The 24999-nt window shown below is 48.0% G+C and overlaps 1 protein-coding gene across 6 annotated transcripts in view; it reads right to left on the reverse strand.

Moving 5' to 3' along the window:
• Window positions 1-24999, reverse strand: part of FTO (FTO alpha-ketoglutarate dependent dioxygenase) — a 507378-nt gene that overhangs the window by 345911 nt on the left and 136468 nt on the right. For all 6 annotated transcript variants that reach the window (XR_012647536.1, XM_075009181.1, XM_075009183.1 and 3 more), the window contains exon 3: window positions 15406-16066. Coding sequence is in view for 5 of the 6 variants with exons in the window: in XM_075009181.1 (XP_074865282.1) it covers window positions 15406-16066 (661 nt within the window). In the remaining variant the exon portion in view is untranslated. The remainder of the gene's footprint in view (window positions 1-15405; window positions 16067-24999) is intronic.

Below are 24999 nucleotides of genomic sequence, written 5' to 3' on the forward strand. Positions count from 1 at the left end.
TCATGTCTCATTGCTTCTGTCAATACCACACTGACTATTACACAATACCTGGAGATCTGAAATCATGGTCACTCTAAACCGGTTTTTTTTTTCCTCCCAGGTGGGCTGTGTCAATGTGGCCACACTCCAAGCAGAAGGCAGCAAAGGCTTGACATCTCTCTTCACCCTTTGATTTTGGTCACATCTGAACCCTGGAAAAAGAGAAGTTACTCACCTGTAGTAACGATGGTTCTTCGAGATGTGTCCCCGTGGGTGCTCCACAATAGGTCCACAATAGGTGTCGGGCTCGCCCGGCGCCGCAGATCGGAAATCTTCCAGCAGTTTCTCCTGGATCGCGCATGCACGATCCGGTCCCCGCCAGTTCCTTGACCAACCACCTCGGATGCTCCTGAAAAACACTAGACAGAGATCCGAAGTGGGGAGGATGGGCGGGTGGTGGAGCACCCACGGGGACACATCTCGAAGAACCATCGTTACTACAGGTGAGTAACTTCTCTTTCTTCTTCGAGTGGTCCCCGTGGGTGCTCCACAATAGGTGACTACCCAGCAGTAACCCAAGTAAGGAGGTGGGTAATCGGTTTATGCGCAGCTTGCCCCCGAGCGGACTGCTGTCGACAGACGGGTATCCTCTCAGAATACCCAAGGCAGGGCATAATGCTTGGCGAAGGTGTCATAGGATGACCAGGTCGCCGCCCTACAGATGTCTGTTAACGCGATGCCCTTGAATAAGGCTGTTGACGCCGCAACCGCCCTGGTGGAGTGAGCCCTGGGCGGGGCCAACAAAGGAGTCTTTCGAAGTTCGAAGCGCATTGTTATACAGGCACAATGTGCTTTGAGATTCTCCGGGAAGAGACCTTCTCCTTTTGACCCAGGAGCGAGAGAGACTAGAAGCCTGTCCGTTTTCCAGAAGGACTTAGTTCTGTCTGTGTAGAAGGTCAATGCCCTCCTCACATTTAGGAGATGCAGGCGTGCCTCCTTGCCGGAGCTGTGAAGCTTCGGATAAAACGAGAGTAAATCTATTGGCTCGTTAAGATTGGACTCCGGAGAGACTTTTTGGAACAAAGGCTGGGTGCAGCCTTAAGGTTAGCGCCTCCTTTGAGAATACTGTGCAGGGCGGTGTTGCCATCACTGCTGCGAGCTCACTCACCCTGCTGGCTGACATAGTTGCAAGGAGGAAGGTTGTTTTTATCATAAGGAGACGTATGGGAACTGTGGCCAATGGTGCAAAAGGTGGACCCGATAGCGTGCTGAGCACCAAGCCCAAATTCCACGATGGTGGAAGCGGTTTCCAAGGGGGTACAGGTTTACCAGCCCCTTCAAGAACCTGGTAACGATAGGATGGGCGAATACCATGGGCCCTTCCTCTGTATGCCGAAAAGGCTGATACAGCGGCGAGGTGGACCTTAGCGAGTATAGAGGAAGCCTGCCTCTCTTGAGGTGCAATAAGTATTCTAATATTACAGGTATAGGAATGTCAAGGGGAGCTAACTGCTTAGCGGAACACCAGGCTGTGAAACGAGTCCATTTGTGCTTGTAAGTCCTCCTGGTGGAGATCCTTCGGCTACATTCCAGGACTTGTTGTGCTCCCTCCGTACATGTGCTCTTTAAGGAGCTGAGCCATGGATTAGCCATGCTTGTAGGTGCAGACCTTAAGGGTGCGGGTGCACTACGGACCCTTGAGCCCGCGGGAGTAAGTCTGGTGCCACCGGTAGAGGGAGCGGTGGGCGGTCCGACATGCGCAGAAGCAAGGGAAACCATTGCTGCCGATCCCAAGCGGGACTATGAGTATCGTGCGAGCTGTCTCCCTTCCGACTTTGTGCAAGACCTTGCCGATAAGCACTGCAGGGGAAACGCGTAAAGTAGGGAGCCCTTCCATGAAAAACATGAAAGCGTCCCCCAGGGACCCCCGCCCCACTCCTGCTCTGGAGCAGTGCTGGGGACACTTTTTTTTTTTGTACTGGGTGGCAAACATATCGATCTGGGGAAACCCCCATGTACGAAAAATGCGCTGTAGCAGATCGGAGCGGAACTGCCATTCGTGCGTGAGTGCAAAGTGCCTGCTCAGCTGGTCTGCATTCACGTTGTGCACGCCTGGCAAGTACGAGGCTTTCAACGTTATGTTGTTGGCAATGCACCGATTCCACAACTGGAGTGCTTCCGCACAGAGGGCACGGGATCGTGCTCCTCCTTATCGATTGATGTAGACCATAGTGGAAGTATTGTCGGTTTTGAATCCCAACTACTTTGCCATGCAGGTAATCTCGAATATGTTTGCAGGCGTTGAACACTGCTCTGAGCTCCAGTATGGATATGTGCAGTGTCTGTTCCGCAGGGAACCATAGCCCTTGCGTTACCTTGTCGCCGATGTGCGCTCCCCATCCCATGTGGGAGGCGTCGGTAGTAAGAAAAGTAGAAATTTGTGGTTGGTGAAAAGGCACCCCCACTAGCAGATTCTTGGGGTTTTCCCACCACACCAGGGATCTGCGCACCTCTGTTGTGGGCAACACCACCCTGTGGACAGTGTGGGATGCCAGTTTGTAAACGCTTGCCAGCCAATGCTACGGGCTTGACATGTGCAACCTGGCATTCTGTACCACAAACGTCGCTGCCGCCATATGGCCCAGCAGCTGTAGGCACAGTAAGATCGGCACCGTGGGGCTGTATGTAATAACTTGCACCAGTGAACTGATTGCGCGGAAGTGGGCGTCGGGTAGGTACACCCTTGCTGTGATGGAGGTTATGCGTGCCCCTATGAACTCTATATGTTGTGTGGGTTCGGACTTCGACTTGTGAGGGTGATGACTAGGCCCAGTGAAGAAACGTGTCCGCTGTGACGCATATCATGCGTGAGACCTCTGCCTTCGAGGTCCCTTTTAGCAGGCAGTCACCCAGATATGGGAAAAATAAACACCCCCTATCTGTGCAGGTAGGCTGACACCACCGCCAGGATTTTGGTAAGACTCTGGGGGCCGAGGAGAGGCCAAACGGAAGAACCCTGTGCTGGAAGCGCTCCTGGCTGACCGTGAAGCGGAGGAAGTGTCTGTGTGCCGGGTGGATTGTTATATGAAAGTAAGCATCTCGTAAGTCGAGTGCTGCAACCCAGTCTCCATCATCCAGTGCCGTGAGTATCAAGGCAACTGTGATCATCTGAAACCGTTGCTTGCGCAAGTAACGGTTGAGGCCCCGAAGATGTAAGATGGGCCTCCGGTGTCCCGTTTTCTTCTCCGATAGGAAGTAGCGTGAATAAAAACCTTCCCCTGGAATTATTCCAGCACTCTTTCCACCGCACTTGTGAACATAAGTTGGGTCACCTTGTGCTTGAGCCTCGCCTCGTGGCAGCGCCCCTGAGGTGAGGCCTCGTGGGAGGCTTCGTCAGTGGAAGCGACTGGGAGGGGATCGCGTAACCGTGGCTATGATCTCCAGCGCCCATATGTTTGTGGTGATCTTTTGCCATTGGGAGTGGAACGGTCTGAGGCGATGATGGAACATGAGATGAGAGTGGCATTGAGCGAGGGTATTGATAGTGCAGCCCCCGACATACCCATCAAACTTGTTGCCTTTGAGGCCTGACCCGAGGGCGTACAGCTTTGTTGAGAACGTTGCCTAGGAGTTCTGTACTGTTGCCGCTATTGATAGCGCCCGTGGCCATAGCCCCGTTGATATTGAGCACGCTGTGGTTGTAAGCGTGGCGTCTTTGCTGAGGATAAAATTTTTCCCTCCTGTATGGGGGAGTATAAATGCCCGAGCTTAAGTGTAGCTCTCGAGTCCTTACTGGAGTGAGGGACCGAGTTGGTTGAGTCTGGAAAACAGCTTTTGTGTATCAAAGGGAAGGTCCACGATCTTCGCCTGTAGGTCCCTCGAGATACCCGATGTCTAGGGCCAGGATTCTCTATGCATGACCACTGCTGTAGCCGTTGAGCATGCCGCCGTGTCTGCCACATCCAGGACAATCTGGACTCCCGTCTGTGATGCTGCGTAGCCCTCTTGAACAATCGCCTTTAACACCGGCTTTTTGTCTTCTGGGAGTGAATCCTTGAGGGGAGTAAGCCCGGAGTAATTATCAAAATTATGGTTTGCTAGGTGTGCCCATAATTTGCCATTCTCAGTAGCAGGATAGGAGAGGAATATACCTTCCTGCCAAACAGCTCTAGCTTCTTAGCATCTTTGTCTGATACCCCGATTTGTACTGAGAAGCCTTTGACCTCTGCTGGGACGACCCGACCACCAAAGAATTTGTTGTGGGTGACTGAAGAGGAACTTCATGCCCTCTGCCGGGACGAAGTATTTCTTATCCGCTCTCCCATTCGTAGGCGGAACAGAGGCCGGAGTCTGCCATATAGTAATGGCTGACTCCAGAATGGCTTCGTCCAGCGGAATAGCAATTTTGGATGAAGTCGGGGGTCTCAGATTTTCCAGGAGTTTGTGATGTTTCTCCTGCACCTGTGCCATTTAAATGTCATGTGTGAAAACCACCCTTTAAAACAGCTCCTGAAACTGCTTAAGGTCATCCCAGGGAGAGACATCCCCGGGGGCCATGGCCTCGTCTGGGGAGGATGAGGAGGGACCCCTGAGGTAAACCTCCCTTGAACCCTCGGGTTCCCGTGGGCGATGACACACTTGCTCGCTGGAGGATTGTGAAGGAAAGTCTCGGGGTTCTAAATTTAACTCCCCTTGAGACAACTGTGTTTCCGTCCCCGATCGGGAGCGCCCATGGGGGTATTGAACAGCCGGGGGTGGGGACCTGCCCCTGGGTGCAGGCCTGTGGTTTATCTGTGTCCAGCCTGATAGGGACGACCATGGCAAGGGTCCGGAGATGGAGACCTGAACCACTCACGGGGTGTGTACCCCCGATGTCTGGGAAAGCAAGACCTCCACGGCGACACTGATAGAGGTGAAACTGGCTTGTGACAGTACTCCAGGGGGATCCAATCCCAAAAAATGGTGAAGGTGACCCAAGCCGTGGTGACATCGGTTGGAGGAACGGAGAAGGCGGTTTTTTTCTTGTTTGTTTTTTTTTTTGTTTAATAACTGAAAAACAACAAATTACAAGTGGAAAAAAACCACTAAGTAATCTGACTCTGGCCTTAGCCTGAGCGGATTCCGTCTGCAGCCAATGGCGGTTGAGAAGGAACTGGTGGGGTCCGGATCGTGCACGCGGCTGGGGGCGCGCAGGGGGGTGGTGCGCGCTGGCGCATGCGCGATCCAGGAGAAACTGCTGGAAGATTTCCGATCTGCGGCGCCGGGCGAGCCCCACACCTATTGTGGACCTATTGTGGAGCACCCACGGGGACCACTCGAAGAAGAACCATTGTTTTTCTGAGTCTAGTTTTGTTAGCCTACCACGGAGGAAGTTTTCCCAAAGGTAGCTGACTTTCAGTGGTTTCCCTGTAATTTTGGGCCAAACAGAACAGTTTGACATATTTTGGAACTTTCAAACCAAATGCTCCCTCTTTCAGTGATACATGTTTGAATTAAAATGCCAAACCTAATACTAAACTGAATCCTAACTCAAATCCTCATGCCTTGCCCCATTTCCTAATAATAAGTATCATTGCCAAACTTCACAGTAAAACAGACTGTGTAGTATTTGGTTTTGCTCTTGACTCCAGCAGACAGCTCTCACACAAAAGGAGAACAAAGCATTATGCTTGAGAAAATTATTTATTTCAGTGTTTAAGTTGTACCCAGCCAGAGATTTGGACACTTGCACAATGCTTCATGAAACGTACAAAGCTGAATCAACTTTCAAAATATAAAATCCTTCTCTGCTCCATAATTACCCATTATTACCCAATCAGTTTACTTTCCCACAAAAAGCTGAGGAGAAAAGATTCACTGTGCAATATGAATTAAAGATCAACAAATCCAGCCACTAGAGGACCAATGCCAATGGTGACATTCAGAACAGAAGACACCCACTCCTCTCAAATGCCCACTAGCAAGCCTCCCCTAATTATACCAAAGGTGAAGGTGCTTCCACACATCACAGATGCATGAGGGGAGAGTGTCTCTCAAAGACGGTCAGGAATCATACTATATTGTACAGTGTAAATTGGACTCGGAAATTAAGTGGAAGCCATGACTGATTATGTCTGAATGAGAAGCTGTATTCAAAGGACAGGTAGTTTTCTTCTTCATTAGCTGAAGTTTCAGTGGATAGCCCTGTATACAGAATATTACAATAATACAATCTGAAAGCAACAAAACATCTCTCTGTGGTTTGCACCCTGGTAAAAAAAAAAAAACTTCGTAATTCAAGATTCTTTCTAGTTCAGCTGGTCCAACTTGGACTGGTGTGCGCTAAACACCTTTAAAAATGATTCTTTAGAAACAGTATAATGGTATTAACAAGATGTCAGTTAAACTTTCAATTCCAAAGGGAATTTAAAAATGCTGAATTCATGGAATTTCCTGTAACCGCATTCTTATAAACTTATAGAAATTATTGCATAATTATATAATTCACATACAGAAATAAGCATTTTGATTATGTATTCAGTGCCTAGCACTGAGGAATATTACATGTAATATCTCTTTCCACAGTCAGTATCTAAAACATATTACTGATGACAGAAATCACTGAGGACAACTGCTTTTACATTGTACAAATCAATTCCTCAGTCACTTGTGTCCATTAAGTAGCAAATACAGGTGATTACTAGTCATTTATAAATCATTCCACTTATTTTTTATTAATTATCATTATTAGAAGTATTATAACTATTAACCAACACCACTGAGAAAGTGGTCAATGTTGAATCTCAGTTTCTTTTCCTATTATTACAGAAATGATGGATCGCTTACTAAGTTTAGCATAGGGATGTTGAATTTAAAAACAAGAAAAACACAAATTGTACTTGTAAAAGTAAAAATTAATGATTCCTTCAAAATTAGTCTTTTCCACAGTTAATTACTTATTTTGTTAAACTGTTAACCATTAACCTGTCAGCTAACAGAACTAGTCATTTATTATACTAAGAGATTTACACAGCAAGTAGGCCTTATAGGGCAACAAGCCAAACAAAATACAGTAAAGTATCAAGAGGAAAACTGTTTCTTCAGCCTTTAACTACCCTGTGAAGATCTCAGGCACGTAAAGACAGTGAATTGAGCTAACTGAACAATTTTCCAGGGGAAGAGAGTCAGACTCATTGGCCCAGAGGATCAAAGTGGGCCTAAAAGAAAATCCTCCTTTTTGGGTTGTTTGTATAGCTACAATTATTTCAGGTAGGTACATACTGAATTAGGGATATGGCTCTTATACTCCTCTATTTTGGAAAGCCTCACCCATTTTTCTACAGAGCCAAAAGAATATAAGTCTTGTTCATTACATTTATTTGCCCATGTGATGATAGCTCGAGATATCATCTTTTTGGCAGACACAACACTACACTACAGTATAGAGTTGATTGAAACTTAGAATTCCTGTTTCTCAGTAAATTCTGAACATTTAAAAAATCCATTCTAATTTAGAAATTTCCTGCTGAGTGGGAATTCTCAGAATAAAAACAGTTTGAAAAATTGAAAATTTTATTTCCATTTCACAGCTTTTCATTTTATAATATTTTAATGTAATTTATATTACTTGAATATAAATTTAGGTTTATATTAACTTATTTCATTCTTCAATTTGTAACAAACTGATAGAGGTTGAACCTCCTAGCCTGGCACCATTGGGACCTGATCAATGCTGAATGATAGAATTTGCTGGGCCATGGGAGGTCAATATTATCTAGGAGGATTGCCAACATTTCCACTACTTACTGGGCTCTTAGAAGACATTTAGCATTAAATTACAGCTAAATAACAGCACAGAACACTGAGAACCAGGACTGGTGGCTGGAAACAAACTTTACGGGATCACAGGAAGCTTAGCTACAACTGGTCATCTGGCTAACTAAAATCATGCCGGATTATGGATGTTGCTGGATGCTGGATGAGAGAGGTTCAATGTGTATTCCAACTAGCAGGGTAAAACATTTTGTATTTTTTATGAAACACTCAGGCTCATTGCACAAGTAAATAACATAAGCACTCAGTACTAATTGGAGTAGCGTTTATTTTGAATATTCTTGTGTTAGCCTGGAATAATTTTTCTAGGCTATGAAAACCAGCCCCTTCTCTCATTACTACTGATCAAAGCACCCAATTATTTCATTGTAACATTAAACAAAAGATACTTTGAACAAAAAAATAAATTTAAACCGCTATAGTCCTTAGGTCCTGACAAGTGCCAAACCAGGACATTTGCCCAACCGCAGGGGGTCAATATCGTCTAGCAAGGTTACCAACACTGCTTACTAGGATCTGATAAGACATTTAGGGGTAAATTACAGCTAAATAGCAACACAGCACATGGAGAGCCAGGACTGGAGTCTGTCAACAAGTAAACTGGGACCATAAGAAATTTGGCCAAACATATTACTAGACCAAAGAGTGCCAGACTAGAAAGGTTCAAACTATAGTGTGGAACATTTTAATTAGAGCAAATGTTTTATGAATGTTTAAATAAAATAGAAAAATAAACTTTGTATTAATATGCAGTATAAAGAAAATACAATTATATGACATACCTTTAAAGCACTGTACACATTTAAATTTAATTAAAATAAAAGCCAGGCAGCTGACTATCTGGCTCTCAGGGCAGGTGCTGGTGAGCAGCCCGGACCCTGGGAACTTCGGCTTGGTAGCAGCGTATGAGATGTGCTCCTGAGGAACTGGGATCCTGGGGAAGCATCAGAAACTACAGGTTGAACCTCTCTAATCTGGAAGACTCTCGTCTGACAACATCCAAAATCCAGCATGACTTTAGTTATCTGGATGAACACTTAAGAGTGTGGCCAAGCTTCCTGTGGTCACAAAGTTTGTTTCTAGCTGCCTCTCCTGGGTCTCAGTGTTCTGTGCAGTTATTTGGCTGTAATTTACTCCCGAATGTCTTCTGAGAGCCCAGTAAACAGTGGAAGTGTTGGTAATGCTGCTAAACAGCACAGACTTCCTGTGGTCCAGCAAATTCTCTCATCCGGCACTGGTCAGGTCCTGAGGGTGGCAGATTACAGAGCTTCAACCTGTACAGCAGACATCCAATTTACACGGAGGTTGCATTCTTGGCAATCTCCGTTTAAGCTGAATTTGTGCATAACTTGGGAGCCAGGAAACTGACCAGCACGGCAGGTGGCAGCCTGGCTCCTGGCTCCCCTCTGCTTGTGGGAGCCGGGAAACTGACAAGCACCAGGGCTGGTAAGTTTCCTGTCTCTTGTGAGAGGTGGGGAGCTGGAGCCAGGTTGCTGCCTGGTTTCTGACTCCCCACCTTATTGTGGAGGCAGGAAACTGACTAGCCCTGGCTCCTGCTCCCTGCCACTCACAAGAGGCAAGAAACTGACCAGCCCTGCTGATGGGCAATTTCCCAGCTCCCACAAGCCAAGGGGAGCTGGGAACCAGGCTGCCACCTGCTGTGCTGGTCAGTTTCCTGGCTCCCAAGTTACGCACAAATTCAGCTTAAGCGGAGGTTGCCAAGAATGCAGCGCCAATCAGACTTGTCTTAGTAAAATGAGGATTGTTTTTTAATATCAATAAGCAATACTGAGTCCTTGTCATCAAGCAGGCAGCTTATGTTTAGTAGATTGAGAATGGGAATACAGTCAGGAGATGTGGTCTACTCAAGAACCTTAGAGACTTACTGTGTGACACTTATCAAGTTACTTCTTCACATCTCAGTACCCTAGTTACCACATCTGTACAATAAAAGTGGCAATAGTTGCCCACTATAGCAAATTGCTGAAATTTATAAATGAAAAATATTATAGAATTTCAAAGAGTTGTATGATTACTATTCACAGACTTAACAAGAATTTTCACTGTTCACAACTGCCAGCAGTTAAAAACCACATCCAGAAAAATTACAGGAACAGTTCTTTTAAGTTGTCTGATCTCTTTTGGACAGTGAGAGCTTCTGGGATAGATGAGCAGGACAAGATGTGTAAATATTCAACATTAACTGATAATGTTATTTGCTACTTAATGAACTTTTTTTAAAAAAGTTTACATGTTTCCTTGGACTTGTAAATGCATAACCTTCCCTGTACATACTATGTAGCTTTACTGCAAAGAAATACAATGAGACTGCTGATAAACAGTAAATCTGTTAAATAGTAACAGAGAAGTAGCCCTGTTAGTCTGTACTCCAACAAAACAAAGTAGCAGAAATGTAGCAATTTAAAGACTTAACAAAATGATTTATTTGGTGATGGGGTTCCATGGGACAGACCCACTACTTCAGATTAATTTCACTACCAATACAGACTGACATTTATAAGTACAGAGGACCAAAAAGAAAACAAAATTTGCATAAAAACTAACAAATCAAATAGGACAGAAGAAGGGGGTGAGAGGTGGGGGGCTGTTAATTGTCCTGTCTGAGATAATTGTGAGCATCAAAGGAAGGGAAGCAGTCCTTGTTATGCATGAGGTAGTTGATATCTCTGTTCATACCACTTATTCTAATCTGTTGTTAAATTCTCTGTGTTGCAGGACACAATTCTCAGGTCTTTAACATAATTGCCCACTCAGCCGAAGTGTTCACTGACAGGCTTATGCGTATAGACTTTCTTGATGTCTGCTCTGTGTCCATTTATTCTTTGGTGAAGGTTTTGCCCAGTCTGTCCAATGCACATGGTGTCAGGGCATTGTTGGCACATAATAGCATATATAATGTTGCTGGAAGTGCACAAGCAAGTGCCTTTGATCTTCTAACTAACATGGTTAGGTCCAGTGATGGTACTCCCAGAATAAATTTGTAAACAAAATTGGCAGCGGGGTTCGTCGCAAGGAAAAGTTTCAGGTTTTGTATTACTGTGGTGTAGCCTGTGATTGCTGGTGACAACCTCTCTCAGCTTAGGAGGTTGTCTATAGGAAAGAACAGGCCTGTCACCGAGAGCCTTCTGGAGTGTTGCATCCTGATTCAGAAGAGGTTGCTGATTTTTAATAAGACATTGCCGGGGGTTGAGTTGGGGGCTATAGGTGAGACAAGTGGTGTTCTGTTCTTGATCTTACTGGGGCCTATCTTGAAGTCATTGGTTTCTGGGTATTCATCTGGCCCTGTCAATTTGGGTTTTTTTCTTCTTCTCCCAGTGGGTAATTCAGTTTTATAAATGCTTGGTTGAGGTCTTACAGCTTTCAGTCTCTGTCAGCAGGATCCGAGCAGATGCGATTCTATCTAAGGATTTGACTGAAAATGATGGATCGTGTGGTGTGAGCTGGATGGAACCTGGAGGCATGTAGGTAAGTGTAGCAGTCAGTGGGTTTCCGGTAGAGGGTGGTGTCGATGTGGCCATCAGTGATTTGTATTGTCATATCCAGGAAATGTATTTCTCATGTGGAATAGTCAAGGCTGAGATTGATGGTAGTAAATCTGTTAGTAAATCTGGACATGGCAAAACTGTTATAATAGTGTAATATTACCACATGTCTCTGCACTACAGGTCATTTTCTGCAAGTTACTGAGTGCCTACTGGCAACCGCTGAGTGCTTGGCAACACCCAATGAAGTCTCTGGAAGATAGTGGTGTTTGGCACCTATCATGAGTTGTTTAGCACCTTTCAGAATCAGGTCTCAGTTTAGTAACATTTCCTTCTTTAAAAGAAAAAAAAAACATTCCTTGTCATTTTGCATACTGTTTCCACTTAAGCTATACGCCTTACATTTCCAGGTCCACATTTGTCAAGGTCAGGCTTTGAAATGCATTAAAAAAGAATGTACACACTTCAACTCTAACGTAGTTTTCACATTTTAAAAAGTAAAATGGCAAAATGTTTGGTATAGTCATGAAAATGCTTGATATTTAGAAGTTTTTACCTCTGCTTACAAATACTTTAATATTTAATTCTAAAATAAGTCTTTGTTTTACACAGCTCCCACTTTTAAAATAGGAATGATATTCTCATACAGTCATTGCTTAAAGCCAACAGAATATTTACTAACAGTACAGCAAAAACAAATTAAAATATAAATAACTTTTTATTCTAACCAATTTGGCCTTTATACTGGTTTTAAACATAGGATGATCTATTACTTGTGCTGCACTCTCTATAGCCAATATTGGGTAAAATAAGAGCCAAATTTTATACCTTTCAACTATAAAAAGAAACACAAGACATATACAACTGGGGTGAAATTTAGAAATATGCTTTCATAAATATTAGGTAACCCAGAAGAAGGTTCCTTAAAAACATGGGAAGATGGAAGACTCTCATCAACCCCCAGACCCATTACCATGCAAATGTTATATAATAAAATGAGACACGGTTTAAAAAGTAACATGAAGGAAGAAAATACTTATACAAATACAAGCAGCTGATTATGCACTATGGCCCTGTGCCAAAACCCACTAAGTCAATGTGAGTCTTTTTACATTTCAAAGGGTACACCAAAGACCAAAAGTTCAAGAATTTCTAATTATCAACCTGCCACAGATCATTTGCACCTAAAAAAAAATCACATAGTTTAGATGTTGACATTCTATCATTTGAGCCATTTTTGAAAAAAGTAGCTCTCAAATTGATACTAAAAGATACATATACAACCTCTGAAGTGAAAGGTCACCTAATTTTATTTCCACTGCTCTAGAATGGGGTCAGCAACCTCTGGCATACACGCCACTCTTGGCACATGCGCCAATTTTGAGTGGATGCAGCAGGGGCTCTGGCCCTGCCCTCCTCCACCCCGAGCAGCATGGGAGTGGTTGGGAGCACAGGGCCAGAGCTGGAGCTCTTCCATGCACAGGGCCAACGCTGGAGCTTCCCCTTTTCCCCAAGAGACCCCTTCCCCTCCAAGCCTCCTTTGTGGATCCAGAGCCGGAGTTCCACAGTGACATGAGGCCAAAGCATGGAGCCCCCTCTGCAGGGCCGGGACCAGAGCCCTCCCCCCACCAAGCCTCCTTCCTGGGGCCAGGGTCTCACCACAGTATGGGGTCAGAGCTAGAGCACCTCCTTTTCTCCCGGAGTCCCAGCACAGGGCCTCCGGCACAGCATGGGATTGGAGCACAGGGACGCAGCATGTGACTGGGGCTGGGGCCAGGACTAGGAGCCTTTCTTGAGCCCCAGCTGCAGTGTGGGGCTGTGGCCGGAGTCCCCTCTTCCTCCCTCTAAGTCCCCTCTCTGTGAGGTAAGGCCACAGTCACCCTCTCCTCTGAGCCTCCTCTGTTGGGCTGGAACCACTGCCTTCAGCCCTCTCCCAGAGCCCTCTCTGCAGAGCCAGAGATCCTCCACCCCAAGCCTCCTCCATGGATCTTCCTCTAGAGTCCCTACTCTGCAGGGCTGGGGTCTCAGCCACCCTGCCAGGATCCTGGAGTTGCAGCCTCCACTCCCCAGAGCCCCCTTAGCAGCGGGAGCCTGCAGCTGGAGCTCCCTGCCCCAAACCCCCTTCTGCAGCACAGGGCCAGGGCTGGGTCTGGGGCTGAGCCCCCCCCACCAACCCGAGCCCCACTCCACAGCGTAGGGCTGGGACCAGAGCCTCACTCCCCCACGCCTCCCCCTTGTAGTAAGTACAGGCCCAGTATGGGGCCTTAGGCCTGAACCAAAGTAATGGTCAAGACTTTGCTAACAGAAGGCAAAGTGCAGCTGTGAGCTAAAGGAATGCATTACTCACAGAAGTTGGCAAGAAGAGAGTTGCTGGTGCATAAACATATCTACCTAGCATACTGAAGTAGGTACATGGTACCAGAACATCCTACCCTGGAACATTGCACAGATAAGAAAGAATAGGCCAATCCATCCCAATGACAGGGGCAAAAGGGTAATATGATGGACAGAGTTGTTTTGTTCGAACCAACATGTACAAGGTGAGAGGCGGCACCTAGAAGGGGTGTACCTCAATACGTCAGGAGTGATGTGTAAATTGTTCGTACCTGTGTATAAGAATGTACTTCTGGGATGTGGTCTGGATCCAGCTGAGGGGGCAGTGGAAAGTCCCGCCACTGACTGAGCCGAGTCCATTGACCGTGGGTGCATATTTGTAGTATGCCCTGACTTAGACTGAGGAGTCTACAGGCAACTACCATTGTGTCCAATACGGCAATAAACCTGACCAACGTGCCTTCGCACCTTACTAGACTCTGTGGTCATCGGGGGTTCTCCTCGGGTCTGCTGTGTCAGCAATCTGCAGAGCTAGGGCAGCACACACAGGGAACACACGCACGCAGCCGAGTGATACATTGGAGAGAGCAGAGCACCACACTGGTGGCATCTGACAACAGAGCTGGGGCCGGAGCCACCAACATGCTCTAAGTAGGACTACTAGTGACTTTAAAAAGTATCACCAGCACTCAGGCCATACACAGAGGTCAAAAGATCAAATTTCAGTACTCCACTTCAGAAAGCTTGCTGACCCCTGCTATAGAACTATACATTTTATAGAACTCACATTAGGTTTGAACAGACTTTTAAAAAATAGCCTTTATGAAGTGACATAGAACAAGTATTCACAATGGAAATCCAGTCAGACACTCCTCCCCCACTACTCCTCCCCTCCACCCGCAAGTACAACAGTACTGTTGCGTTCCAAAAGAACGCAACATTACAGCAGACCTGGGCAAGAATTTATACAGTTCTCTACAAATATGAATACTTTTACATAAAGCCAAGGCAGCAGTTTCTTTGCAAAAGAAAGGACAGTAGTAAAATCAGCAGGAAGCACAGCAAGTCCATATTTGACAAATCACTCTACTAAAGACTGTGATGTCAACTACAATAAAACATTTTACAGACTAGAAATATGCACCTGTGGGAGCCTGGGGTAAAGATCTGACAGACTGTTTTCTTGGATTTTCATCATCAAGCTAATTATAGCAACTTTTATATCAACTTAAAAGTATTGTGCATGGTGCCAGCTGCAAAAAACATAGGTATATTCTGATTGGGTAAAAAAAAGAAAGGTATGGTTAGGCCATATGGTCAGAAAACCACAGTCCATCCAGTTCTCCAATGGAATCCACAGGGGCAATGTGGAGAGCTACTCAGACTGAAAGACAACAACTGGGGTACTCCTGGAATGAGCTAGAAGTTTTGTCCCAAGATAGAGTGAAATGGAAAAGACTTGTGGACAATGTAGACTCCACCAGGAGTACAAGAGTTTAAGTCAGAAACAGGTAGAAGTGTTAGTTCTGCTTACCCATGAAAACATAATGGTAGTTACACACGTGTATTCAGAAACAAGTGGCATATCTAGATGAGCAGACAGAAACAAGGGGAAAATCTTAATTCAACTAAGGCTGGTTAGCTTTCAGATCTAATTTGGGAGCTACTTTTTACATGTGTTTATATATGCTTACCCAATAAAATGTAAAAAAGCTTCAGTGCATTAAAACACGTAGATGAATTGCCATATCATTTGTTCTACCTCCCGACCACTCACCTTTACAGCTGTAGTTGTACACCGCTACTGTCGATCCTTCAACCAGATTCTCATCATGGTGCCAGCTCACTGCCATATTCCCCATTCCAAAATAAGGCTCTTGTTTCAAGTATGTCATTTGTAGAGGATCCATATAATTTAATAAAGTCAAGTTATAAGATGTTCTGTACTTCAGAGTAGTGCAGTCACTGCTTGGTGTATAAAGAGTGCTTTGATCTTTTAAGAGGGACCCCTTCCCCTTAGTAAAAGTTACAAAATCCTGTTTTCTACCTGTGACTGCAGCATCCTCAGTTTCTTTGGTCTCACACAAATTTTGTTCTCGCAAAGCCTGGACTGTTTCTATATTCAAGTAGTCATTCAGTTTGATTAATGCTTTACAAGCAGTAAATAGTTCAGGGTGGCAATATTTTATTTCATAATCATCTATAGGCCATGGAACTGTAAATAGTCTTGTGTTCAAGTATTTGTAAGTATATCCTGGGTTTCCAATTAATATACGAGATACTGGTGTAAGAAAATCTTTTCCTTTGATCCTAACAAGATCTTGGAAGAAACAATCATGTTTCTGAAATGTCACAAAGGCTTCTTGTACAACATAATGAAGTTCTTTTGGTATCTGATCAGCTTTCCTGAGGAGGAGTTTGGAATACTTGGTCTTCCACTGAAAACAAAAGAAAATGAACAATTTGTTATTTTTGTAAAAACCAGAACATATTTTAATATCCAGGTATGTATTTTTAAAACTAAACTCATATTCTCCACAAAGTAAATTTAGATTGTGATGTCATCAGAAAGACAGCTATATATATTTTAGCGTGTGCCTGCCTGTCAGTGCTAGTTTACTCAAGAACTCCTCTTGAACCATAAGATCTGTGACCACAAAATTTGATATGCAGATTTCTCTTACCCTAAGTTAAGCCAAGGTCAGGGGTTGGTTGTACCTGGAAAATGAGAAGTGCTAGAAACAGGTGTTTTCCAGAACATGAAAAGAGAGGGACAGAGGGAGGTGAAAGAAAGGGGCACAGACAGGAAGGACGCAAAACAGAGAGTAGCCACTTGGGGCAGCTGCTCAGAGCTGGGGCTCCACCATCTTGCCTGCCAGACTGTGTAAGTAGCTCCCCAACGCCGTGGAGAGACTACAAGCCACAGAGGGAGATGTTGGAGATGGGCAGCCCTCCAGGCAGCCTGCAAGTCACATGGGTTAGGGGCTGGATGCCAGAGGCCGCCAGTAATCTTATCCCCACAGAGAGCCTGCAGTCCTTGCAGGTGTGGGAGGAGAAGTGCAGACTGTTGGCGGGGCAGGGAGACAGCTGGAAAGGAGGGGCAGCCCCCCAGAGCCTGGCTTCCCAAGACAGACAACAGATGGACATCTGGGGGGAGTGTCATCTCACCCCCGGAGCCTGCTCCCACAGACAGCCTGTAGGCCCCTGAGGGGTAGCTGGAGGAAGGGTAGCCCACTACCCCAAGCGAAGGTAACTCAATAAGGAGTAGGACGTCTTCATGTCACGCTCCTATTTGTGAATCCATTGATGGCTGATCGGCCCGGTTCTGGAGCCTCAGATCTTATCACAGAAGAGGCGGGTGTTGGTAGCTGTTGAAGGGGTGTGGGGCAGTTTTTTTTTTTTTACAGTCTTTTCTTCTTCTCTGCCTCTCTTTGTCTGCACTGCTGTGGGACGTCTCAAATTGCACCATCCCCTCATGGATTATCGTTCTCTACTGAGATGGTCTTGGGCAAGGTTCTCCTGAGTGTCAACACTGATGCTGCACTTTTTCATGCGTGCCTTCAGCATGTCCTTATATCACTTCTGCTGGCCCCCAATGCTCCTCTGTCCTTCTTCCAATTTGGAAAACAGAATCTGTTTTAGGAGGCACTGATCAGACATCCAAACTACATGACCACTCCACTGAAGTTGCTGATGAACGATAATGGCTTCAATGCTGGTGATGTTCAACTCTTCCTGGACACTAGTGTTCGTGTGCCTGTCCTCCCAAGAGATATTTAGGATTCTCCTGAGGTAACATTGATGATATTATTCAAGTGCCTTCAAATGACACTGGTATGTTGTCCAGGTTTCACTTGCATATAGTAGCACTGGAACAACCAAGGCACGGTATACTGTCCAGGTTTCACTTGCATATAGTAGCACTGGAACCACCAAGGCACGGTATACAAGGAGCTTTGGCATGGGAGAGATGTCCCAGTTCTCGAAGACCCTTTGTCTCAGGCGGGCAAAATCAGAGCTTGCACAGATCAGACGATGCTGGATTTCTGTATCAATTTTCACTTCAGTGGAAAGATGACTTCCAAGGTATGAGAAGTGCTCCACATTTTACAGCAGTTTTCCACGGACTTCAATAGAAGGTGCATGAGATTGTCCATCAGTGAAGGCTGGCAGAGCACCTTGGTCCTTTTGATGTTCAGTGTAAGGCCGAGATTTTCATATGCTTCACCGAAGGCACTTATAATGGTCTGAAGGGCTATGGGAGAAAGAGTAACAACCATATTGTCATCCACATACTGGAGCTCCATGATCGAGGTTGCAGAGTTCTTGCTTTTAGCCTTCAGCATCCTGAGACTGAAGAGCTTCCCATTCAATTTACAGATAATCTTCACACCGTTTGGAAGCATTCCATCAATGAAGTGAAGGGTCTTGGCAACAAAGATGCAGAACAGTGATGGGGCAATGACACAGCCTTGCTTGACTCCCTTTTTCACCTCACAGGAGCTGCTTTGGGATCCGCTGTTGCTCAATACTGTGACAGTCATGTTGTCATGAAGCAGCCTTAAAATACTAATGAATTTTTTGGGGTGGCCACTCTTTGAAAGAATGGTCCACCAGGCGCTACAACTGACTGAGTCAAATACTTTGGTCAGGTCAATGAAAATCGTATGTAAGGCTTGGTTATGTTCATGATATTTTTCTTGAAGTTGCCAGGCAGTTAAGACAACAGCCACTGTTTCTCAGAATGGTTGGAAGCCACACTTGGATTCTAGGAGAATTTTTTTTCTGAGAGTGTCAGGAGTCAGTTTGTGAGGATTCAAGTTAAGATTTTCCCTGCTGTTGCCAGGAGGGAGATGCCACGATAGTTTCCACAGTCCGAATTGTCTCCGTTCTTGAAAAGACTGATGACCAATGTATATCTGAAATTTTGTGGCATCTGCTCCCTACGCCAGATCTTGGGAACCAGGAGATGGAGTGGTTTGTGGAGCTCTGGCCCAACTTCTTTGAAGACTTATGTGGCGATTCCATTTAGTTCAGTTGCCTTGTTCACTTCACGCCTTTGATGGCATCTTCGACCTCACTCAGGGCAGGAAGTGTTGCAAGATCATCTATAGGCTGTTGCTGAGGGATTTGGTAAAGGGATTCTAGGACCACGGTGGAGGGGCTGTTCAAGAACTCATTATAGTGCTCCCTCCAGTGAGAAGCAATGGCTTCATTGTCTCTCGTTGATCCCTGGGTATTGAGTCCATGGTTTCTCGATCCACAAACAGCTTTGGTAGCATTGAAGAAATCTTGTATTGTTGATGTCTGTGAGATGCTGAAATTCGCACACCTCAGTCCACCACTAGTTTTTCCAGAGTCCTTGTTTTATGTTGCACTTCTGCCTTGGCGTGTGGTTCTCTCTCAGTCATTCAACTGATGTTGCTTTGCCAAGGTCTAAAGGCTTTCCTTTTAGCCTCAGTCAAGCATTCCATTTCCACATCGTACTCATCAAACCAGTCCTGCTGCTTCCTAGTCTGGTAGCCAATGGTTTCTCTACAAGCTCCCATGACAGCATTTTTCAATTGACACCACTGTTTTTCCACATCTTCAGGGTGTACTGTCAGCAGCTTCCTGTGGAACGTTATCTGGAAGTCACTTCATCTGATGAAGTCACTTCAAGCCTTATACACTGATCTTTTCTTGGCTCTGTTTCCCCGACTTCTCCATTTGGTGACAATCCTAATCGCCATTGTGGATCGAATAAGGCAGTGACCAGTCCAGCCATCATCAGCACTAGTCACTGAAATTGTGAGAAGGACATGATACTGATCCCGAGCACAGACGATGACAGTCTATGACTTCTCAGTCCTCAAACCAGCTGGCTGATCCCTGTGGCTCTCTGTGATGCTGGGGTGGGGAGGGAGGGAGAGCTTCGCTTGCTGCCCCCACCCACAGCAAAATCTCTCTGCTCCTACTATCCAGAATCCAGCCAATGGGAGCTGAGAGATTTTCCTGGGGTTAAGAGCTGTGCAGCACAATTTCTTTGCTCCCATTGGCCAGTTTCCAGCCAATACATCTAAGGGACTTTGCTGAGGCAGTAGCACACAAAGCCCTCCACAGCCTAGTGCAGAAAGCTACATCTTACAGTCAGTGCAGTGGGGCTGCAAGGAAGCCTGCCTGAGAGTGCTGCTGGCTAGGAGCTGCTTAGGTGAGTGCCTCCCGGCCACAGCCTGCCTCTGGCACCCCAACTCCCTCCCAGACCTACATCCCTCCTCCAAGGCCAGAATCCTTTCCTGCACCCAACCCCGCTCCCAGACCCTGCACCCCAGCCTCTTGACTCAGGGTCACCATCCAAACTCCCTTGGCCCTCCCCTCCCTGGTCCTAGGTCACAACTCCCACCCAGACCCTGCATCCACTCCTACATTCCTCCCCCAGGCCAGAATCTTCTCCTGCACCCATACTCAATCCCATCATCGACCTGACCAAGGCCTTTGACTTGGTCAGCAGGGATGGACTGTTCAAACTGCTCCACAAGATAGGCTGTCCTCCATGGTTACTCAAGATGATCCAGTCATTCCACGAAGACATGAGAGGAACCATCCAATATGATGGCGCATTATTGGATGCTTTCAGAATCAGAAGCGGCGTCAAACAAGGATGCGTGCTTGCTCCGACATCGTTCGGGATCTTCTTCGCACTCCTCCTCAAGCATGCCTTTGGATCTTCAACAGAGGGCATCTTGCTGAACACAAGATCTGATGGGAAACTGTTTAACCTTGCAAGGCTGAAAGCTAAGTCTAAGGTGCAGGAAGTCCTCATCAGAGACATGCTGTTCACAGACAATGCTGCTGTAGTGTCTCACACAGAAGACCAGCTTCAAAAACTGCTGGATCAGTTCTCCAAAGCGTGCAAGGACTTTGGGCTCACCATCAGCCTAAAGAAGACAAATGTACTCGGTCAGGATGTTGTGAATCCCCATCAATCAGCATTGAAAACTATACGTTAGAGGTCGTCCACGAGTTCATTTACCTCGGGTCCACCGTCACTGACACCCTGTCGTTGGACACTGAGCTAAATAGGAAGATCGGAAAAGCGGCCACAACTCTGTCCAGACTCAGCAAGAGAGTGTGGAATAACAACAAGCTGTACGCTCACACCAAAATGCAAGTCTACAGAGCCTGCATCCTCAGCACCCTCCTTTATGGCAGAGAGACTTGGACCCTGTATGCCCGCCAGGAAAAGATGCTGAACGTCTTCCACTTGCGCTGCCTCAGGCACATCCTTGGAATATCATGGAAGGACAGAGTGACCAACACCGCCGTCCTCGAGCAAGCTGGAATCCCAACCATGCACACCCTCCTCAGGCAGCGTCGACTCCGCTGGCTTGGCCACGTCCACAGGATGAATGATGGAAGGATTCCAAAAGACATCCTGTATGGTGAGCTAGCCTCTGGCAAAAGACCTCCCGGACGCCCCCAGCTGCGCTACAGAGATGTCTGCAAGAGAGACCTCAGATAGGTAGACATCGAGCTGGACAACTGGGAAGAACTAGCAGATGATGGCAGGGGTTACACAAGGGCCTTCAGAAGGGCGAGATGAAGATCAGACAGCTAGCAGAGAAGAAGCGAGTGCACAGAAAGCACAATAAGGACTTGCCAGACACCCACTACATCTGCAAGAGATGCAGCAAGGACTGTCACTCTCATGTGGGTCTTCATAGTCACAATAGATGCTGTAAATGAAGTCCTCAATTGAAACTTTAAAGCGCGCGATCCATAGTCTATGCAGACTGAAGGATGCCTACTACTACTACTCAATCCCAGACCAGGCACCCCAATACCCAGCCCCACATCACCCAAACTACCTCTCAAATGACACTCACTATCCAGCACCATTGTTCCCTATATCAAACTTCCTTCTGTACCCAAACTCCATCCCACACCCCGCATCCTTTCCAGAGAGAAGTGAAGCCCTTCACCACTTACCAAAATCTTGTAACAGCATCCCTCCATCAAGAATTACTGTCTATCCCTGACTTAGATACTACTGGTGCTGAATATGTATAAAAGCCTATATGGATTAGATAGATAGGAAGCACTAGATATATCCAATCCGTTAATACACACATATAGGTAACCAATTCTTTTTAAAAGGGCCACTTTTACAAAGCTGGAAACAATTATTAATGAAGTTAGCTGGAAGAAGTAATCTGATTAGAAAAATACTGAGTAACAATAATCCTCAGCTTTTTACAGGTCTCAAATAATTTTACAAAGCAGTTCAGTATTATTACCCTATAACTACAGAGAGGGAAAATAAGGCACAGAAGCTACGTCTACACTGGGATGCTACATCGACATAGCTTATTTCGATGTAGCGAAATTGAAATAAGTTATTTAGAAGAATACCACCCACACATCCTCCAGGGATGGTGCCATTGACGTTGGACAGCACTACATCGAAATAGGCACTGCAGGGGAGCGTCTACACACAAAAGCGGCCCAAATCGAAATAAGGGTGCCAGGAATGGCTGCAGACAGGGTCACAGGGCGGACTAGCACTTCTGGGGCAACAGCAAGCCGCTCCCTTAAAGGGCCCCTCCCAGACACACACAGCCTGCACAGCACGCGGTCTGCAGAGCCACAAGCACGCACACCCCATGAGGCACCATGGACCCCCAGCAGCAGCAGCAGCAGCAGCAGCCAGAAGCCCACACACCCACCCCTGGAGGACCAGTGGCTGCCCTGCTCAGTGCCATGAAGGAGGCAGCTGACCATCTTTTATTTGAGGAAGATGAGCTGCCCCCAGGGGATGAGGAAGCAGCCCCAGACCTTGCTGCCCTCCCAGCCCCACCCGCCGCCGCCGGCTGTGGAGATACCCCATGAGCACGAACTCGTGGGAGCGGCTGGTGCTCGGCAAGTGGGACAACGACCGCTGGCTCCGGAACTTCTGAATGAGCTGGCAGACATTCCTGGAGCTCTGCCAGTGGCTCACCCCCACACTGAGGCACCAGGACACCCCCATGCAACGTGCCCTCACTGTAGAGAAACATGTCAGCATCGCAGTCTGGAAGCTGGCCACTCCAGACAGCTACCCCGATCCATTGGGCAGCAGTTCGGTGTGGGCAAGGCCACCGTCGGGGCTGTCCTCATGGAGGTAAGAGGACCCCGGGGGGTGGGGGGAGTGCCAGACACACCCTGCACACCCCTCATGTCCTTCCCCTGCAGGTCATCCACACAATCAATGCCCTGCTCCTCCACAGGCTCGTGCAGCTTGGGGACCCGGATGCTGCCATCGCGGGGTTTGCCACCCTGGGCTTCCCAAATTGCTTTGGGGCTCTAGATGGGACCCATATCCCCATCCATGCCCCGGAGCACAGCAGAGGACACTTCCTGAATAGGAAGGGACACCATTCCATGATCCTCCAGGCCTTGGTGGACAGCCGGGGCCACCTCTTGGACATTTATGTTGGCTGGCCTGGCAGCACGCACAACGCCCGGGTGTTCAGAAATTCGGGCCTGTGCCACCGGCTGGAGGCAGGGACCTACATCCCCCAGCGGGACATCCCTGTGGGGGACACCACCATGCCCCTCTGCGTCATCGCAGATGCAGCGTACCCGCTCCAGCCCTGGCTCATGCACCCCTACACGGGCCACGTCACAGCCAGCCAGGAGCGGTTCAACACGCGCTTGAACCATGCGTGCCAGGTGGTCGAGCGCACTTTCGGCCGCCTCAAAGGGCGCTGGAGGTGTCTCCTCACCCGCCTGGATGCAGGCCTCCCCAACATCCCACAGGTTGTGGGTGCGTGCAGTGCACTCCACAACCTGGTGGAGAGCAAGGGAGAGGCCTTCTTCCAGGGCTGGGCTGTGGAGGCTGGCAGGGCCGACGTCCAGCCACCCGCTGCCCCCAGTCGCCAGGTCGACGCTGAGGGGATCCGGGTCCGGGAGGCCCTGTGGGCCCATTTTAACCAGGCTGCAGGGTGAACGCTGGCAGGGCCAGCTGTGGGTGAGCCACCCACTGCACCCCCACAACCTCCACAACACTCCCTGCCCCCGACGCCCACACCACAGAGAACCTGAGAGCACACACCCCCCCAACTTCTGTGCAATAAATGGATTTTTTTTTTTTAAACAAAACCATGCAACCTGTATTAAGTATTAAAAGAAGAAGGTGGGAATTATGTACATGGGGGGGCAGGTACAAAACAGGAGTAGAACAAAAACTATTTACAAGGAGGCAGGGGAATATGTCCAAAGGAGGGGGCCTGTGCTCGGCCACGCACCCCTATTGTCCTGCGCCTGGTGTGGGGGGGTGTGACCCACGTCTTGGCCAGAGGCCCTGTGGAGGCTGGTTGGGGGCCAGGAGAACCAGCAGATAGGGCCGGGTGGAGTCCGGAGGCCCATGGTCCCCCTCGGTGGCAGGCCCCAGGGTGGCGGATGGTGGAAGGACAGCAAGCGGAGTGGCGGGCAGAGCGGCAGGGGGGGCCAAGTGCTGCATGATGTCCTCGAAGGTGCGCATGAAGGCCCCCCAAAACCTCCTGGCGCCAGGCCAGAGCTCGCTCCTGGAGATGGAGCTGACGCTGGAGGGTGGCGAGCAGATGGGGGTCCATGGACGCCCGCGGATGGCTCCACCGCTGTCGGGGTCGTCCTGGGGCTGGCCAGTGCTCCGCCAAGGGGCTGGCCTGGTGGGCTCTCCGGGAGCACTGATGCCGCGCCGGTGCTCTCCGGGCCCTCCGACGGTGCAGCTGCAGAACAGAGGGGGGAAGAAGGGTGGAGACAGCCGTTAGTCTGGGCCCTGACCCGTGGCCCTTGTCCCCCTACCCATCTGCTGCCGGTTCCCCATCCCTGTTCCCCGGAGATGCTGATGATGATGATGGGTGTCCAACCCCCCACCCACCCACGGGGGACCCTAGGTTCTGCTCCCCCCCATCCCCAGGGATGGGGCATGGTGCTGTCCTGCTGGGGGGCAGGGGCTGATGGACTCTTCTGAGGGACATGCCACTGCTGTCCTCAGGGCCATGGTCATCTGGGTGTGTGGAGGGCCCTGGTCATGTCTCTTGTCTCCGCCCCTTTACCCCAGGGGTGTGCACCGGGAGGTACATACCTGACGGTCCGCTCCCACGGTCGGGGGACACCCATCGGGCAGACGCCCTGCTGGAGCTGTGGGAGGGGAGGGCGATTTGGAGCCCCCTGTCGCTGGAGGACTCCTCCTCCTCCTCCGGTGTCCCAGGGGTGGGCTGCTGGGGGGCCCCTGGGGTGCAGGGCTGGCCTCAGGGGTGGACTCCGTCTCCGGGGCCTGCTGGGGCTCGTCGACCGATGTGTCAAGGGTGGTGGTGGGGGGGAGGAGGTGTACCGGGGGCCCAGGATGGCCCTGAGCTCCCTGTAAAAG

This window comes from Carettochelys insculpta, chromosome 14 (assembly GCF_033958435.1).
Source record: "Carettochelys insculpta isolate YL-2023 chromosome 14, ASM3395843v1, whole genome shotgun sequence".
Taxonomy (NCBI): Eukaryota; Metazoa; Chordata; order Testudines; family Carettochelyidae; genus Carettochelys; species Carettochelys insculpta.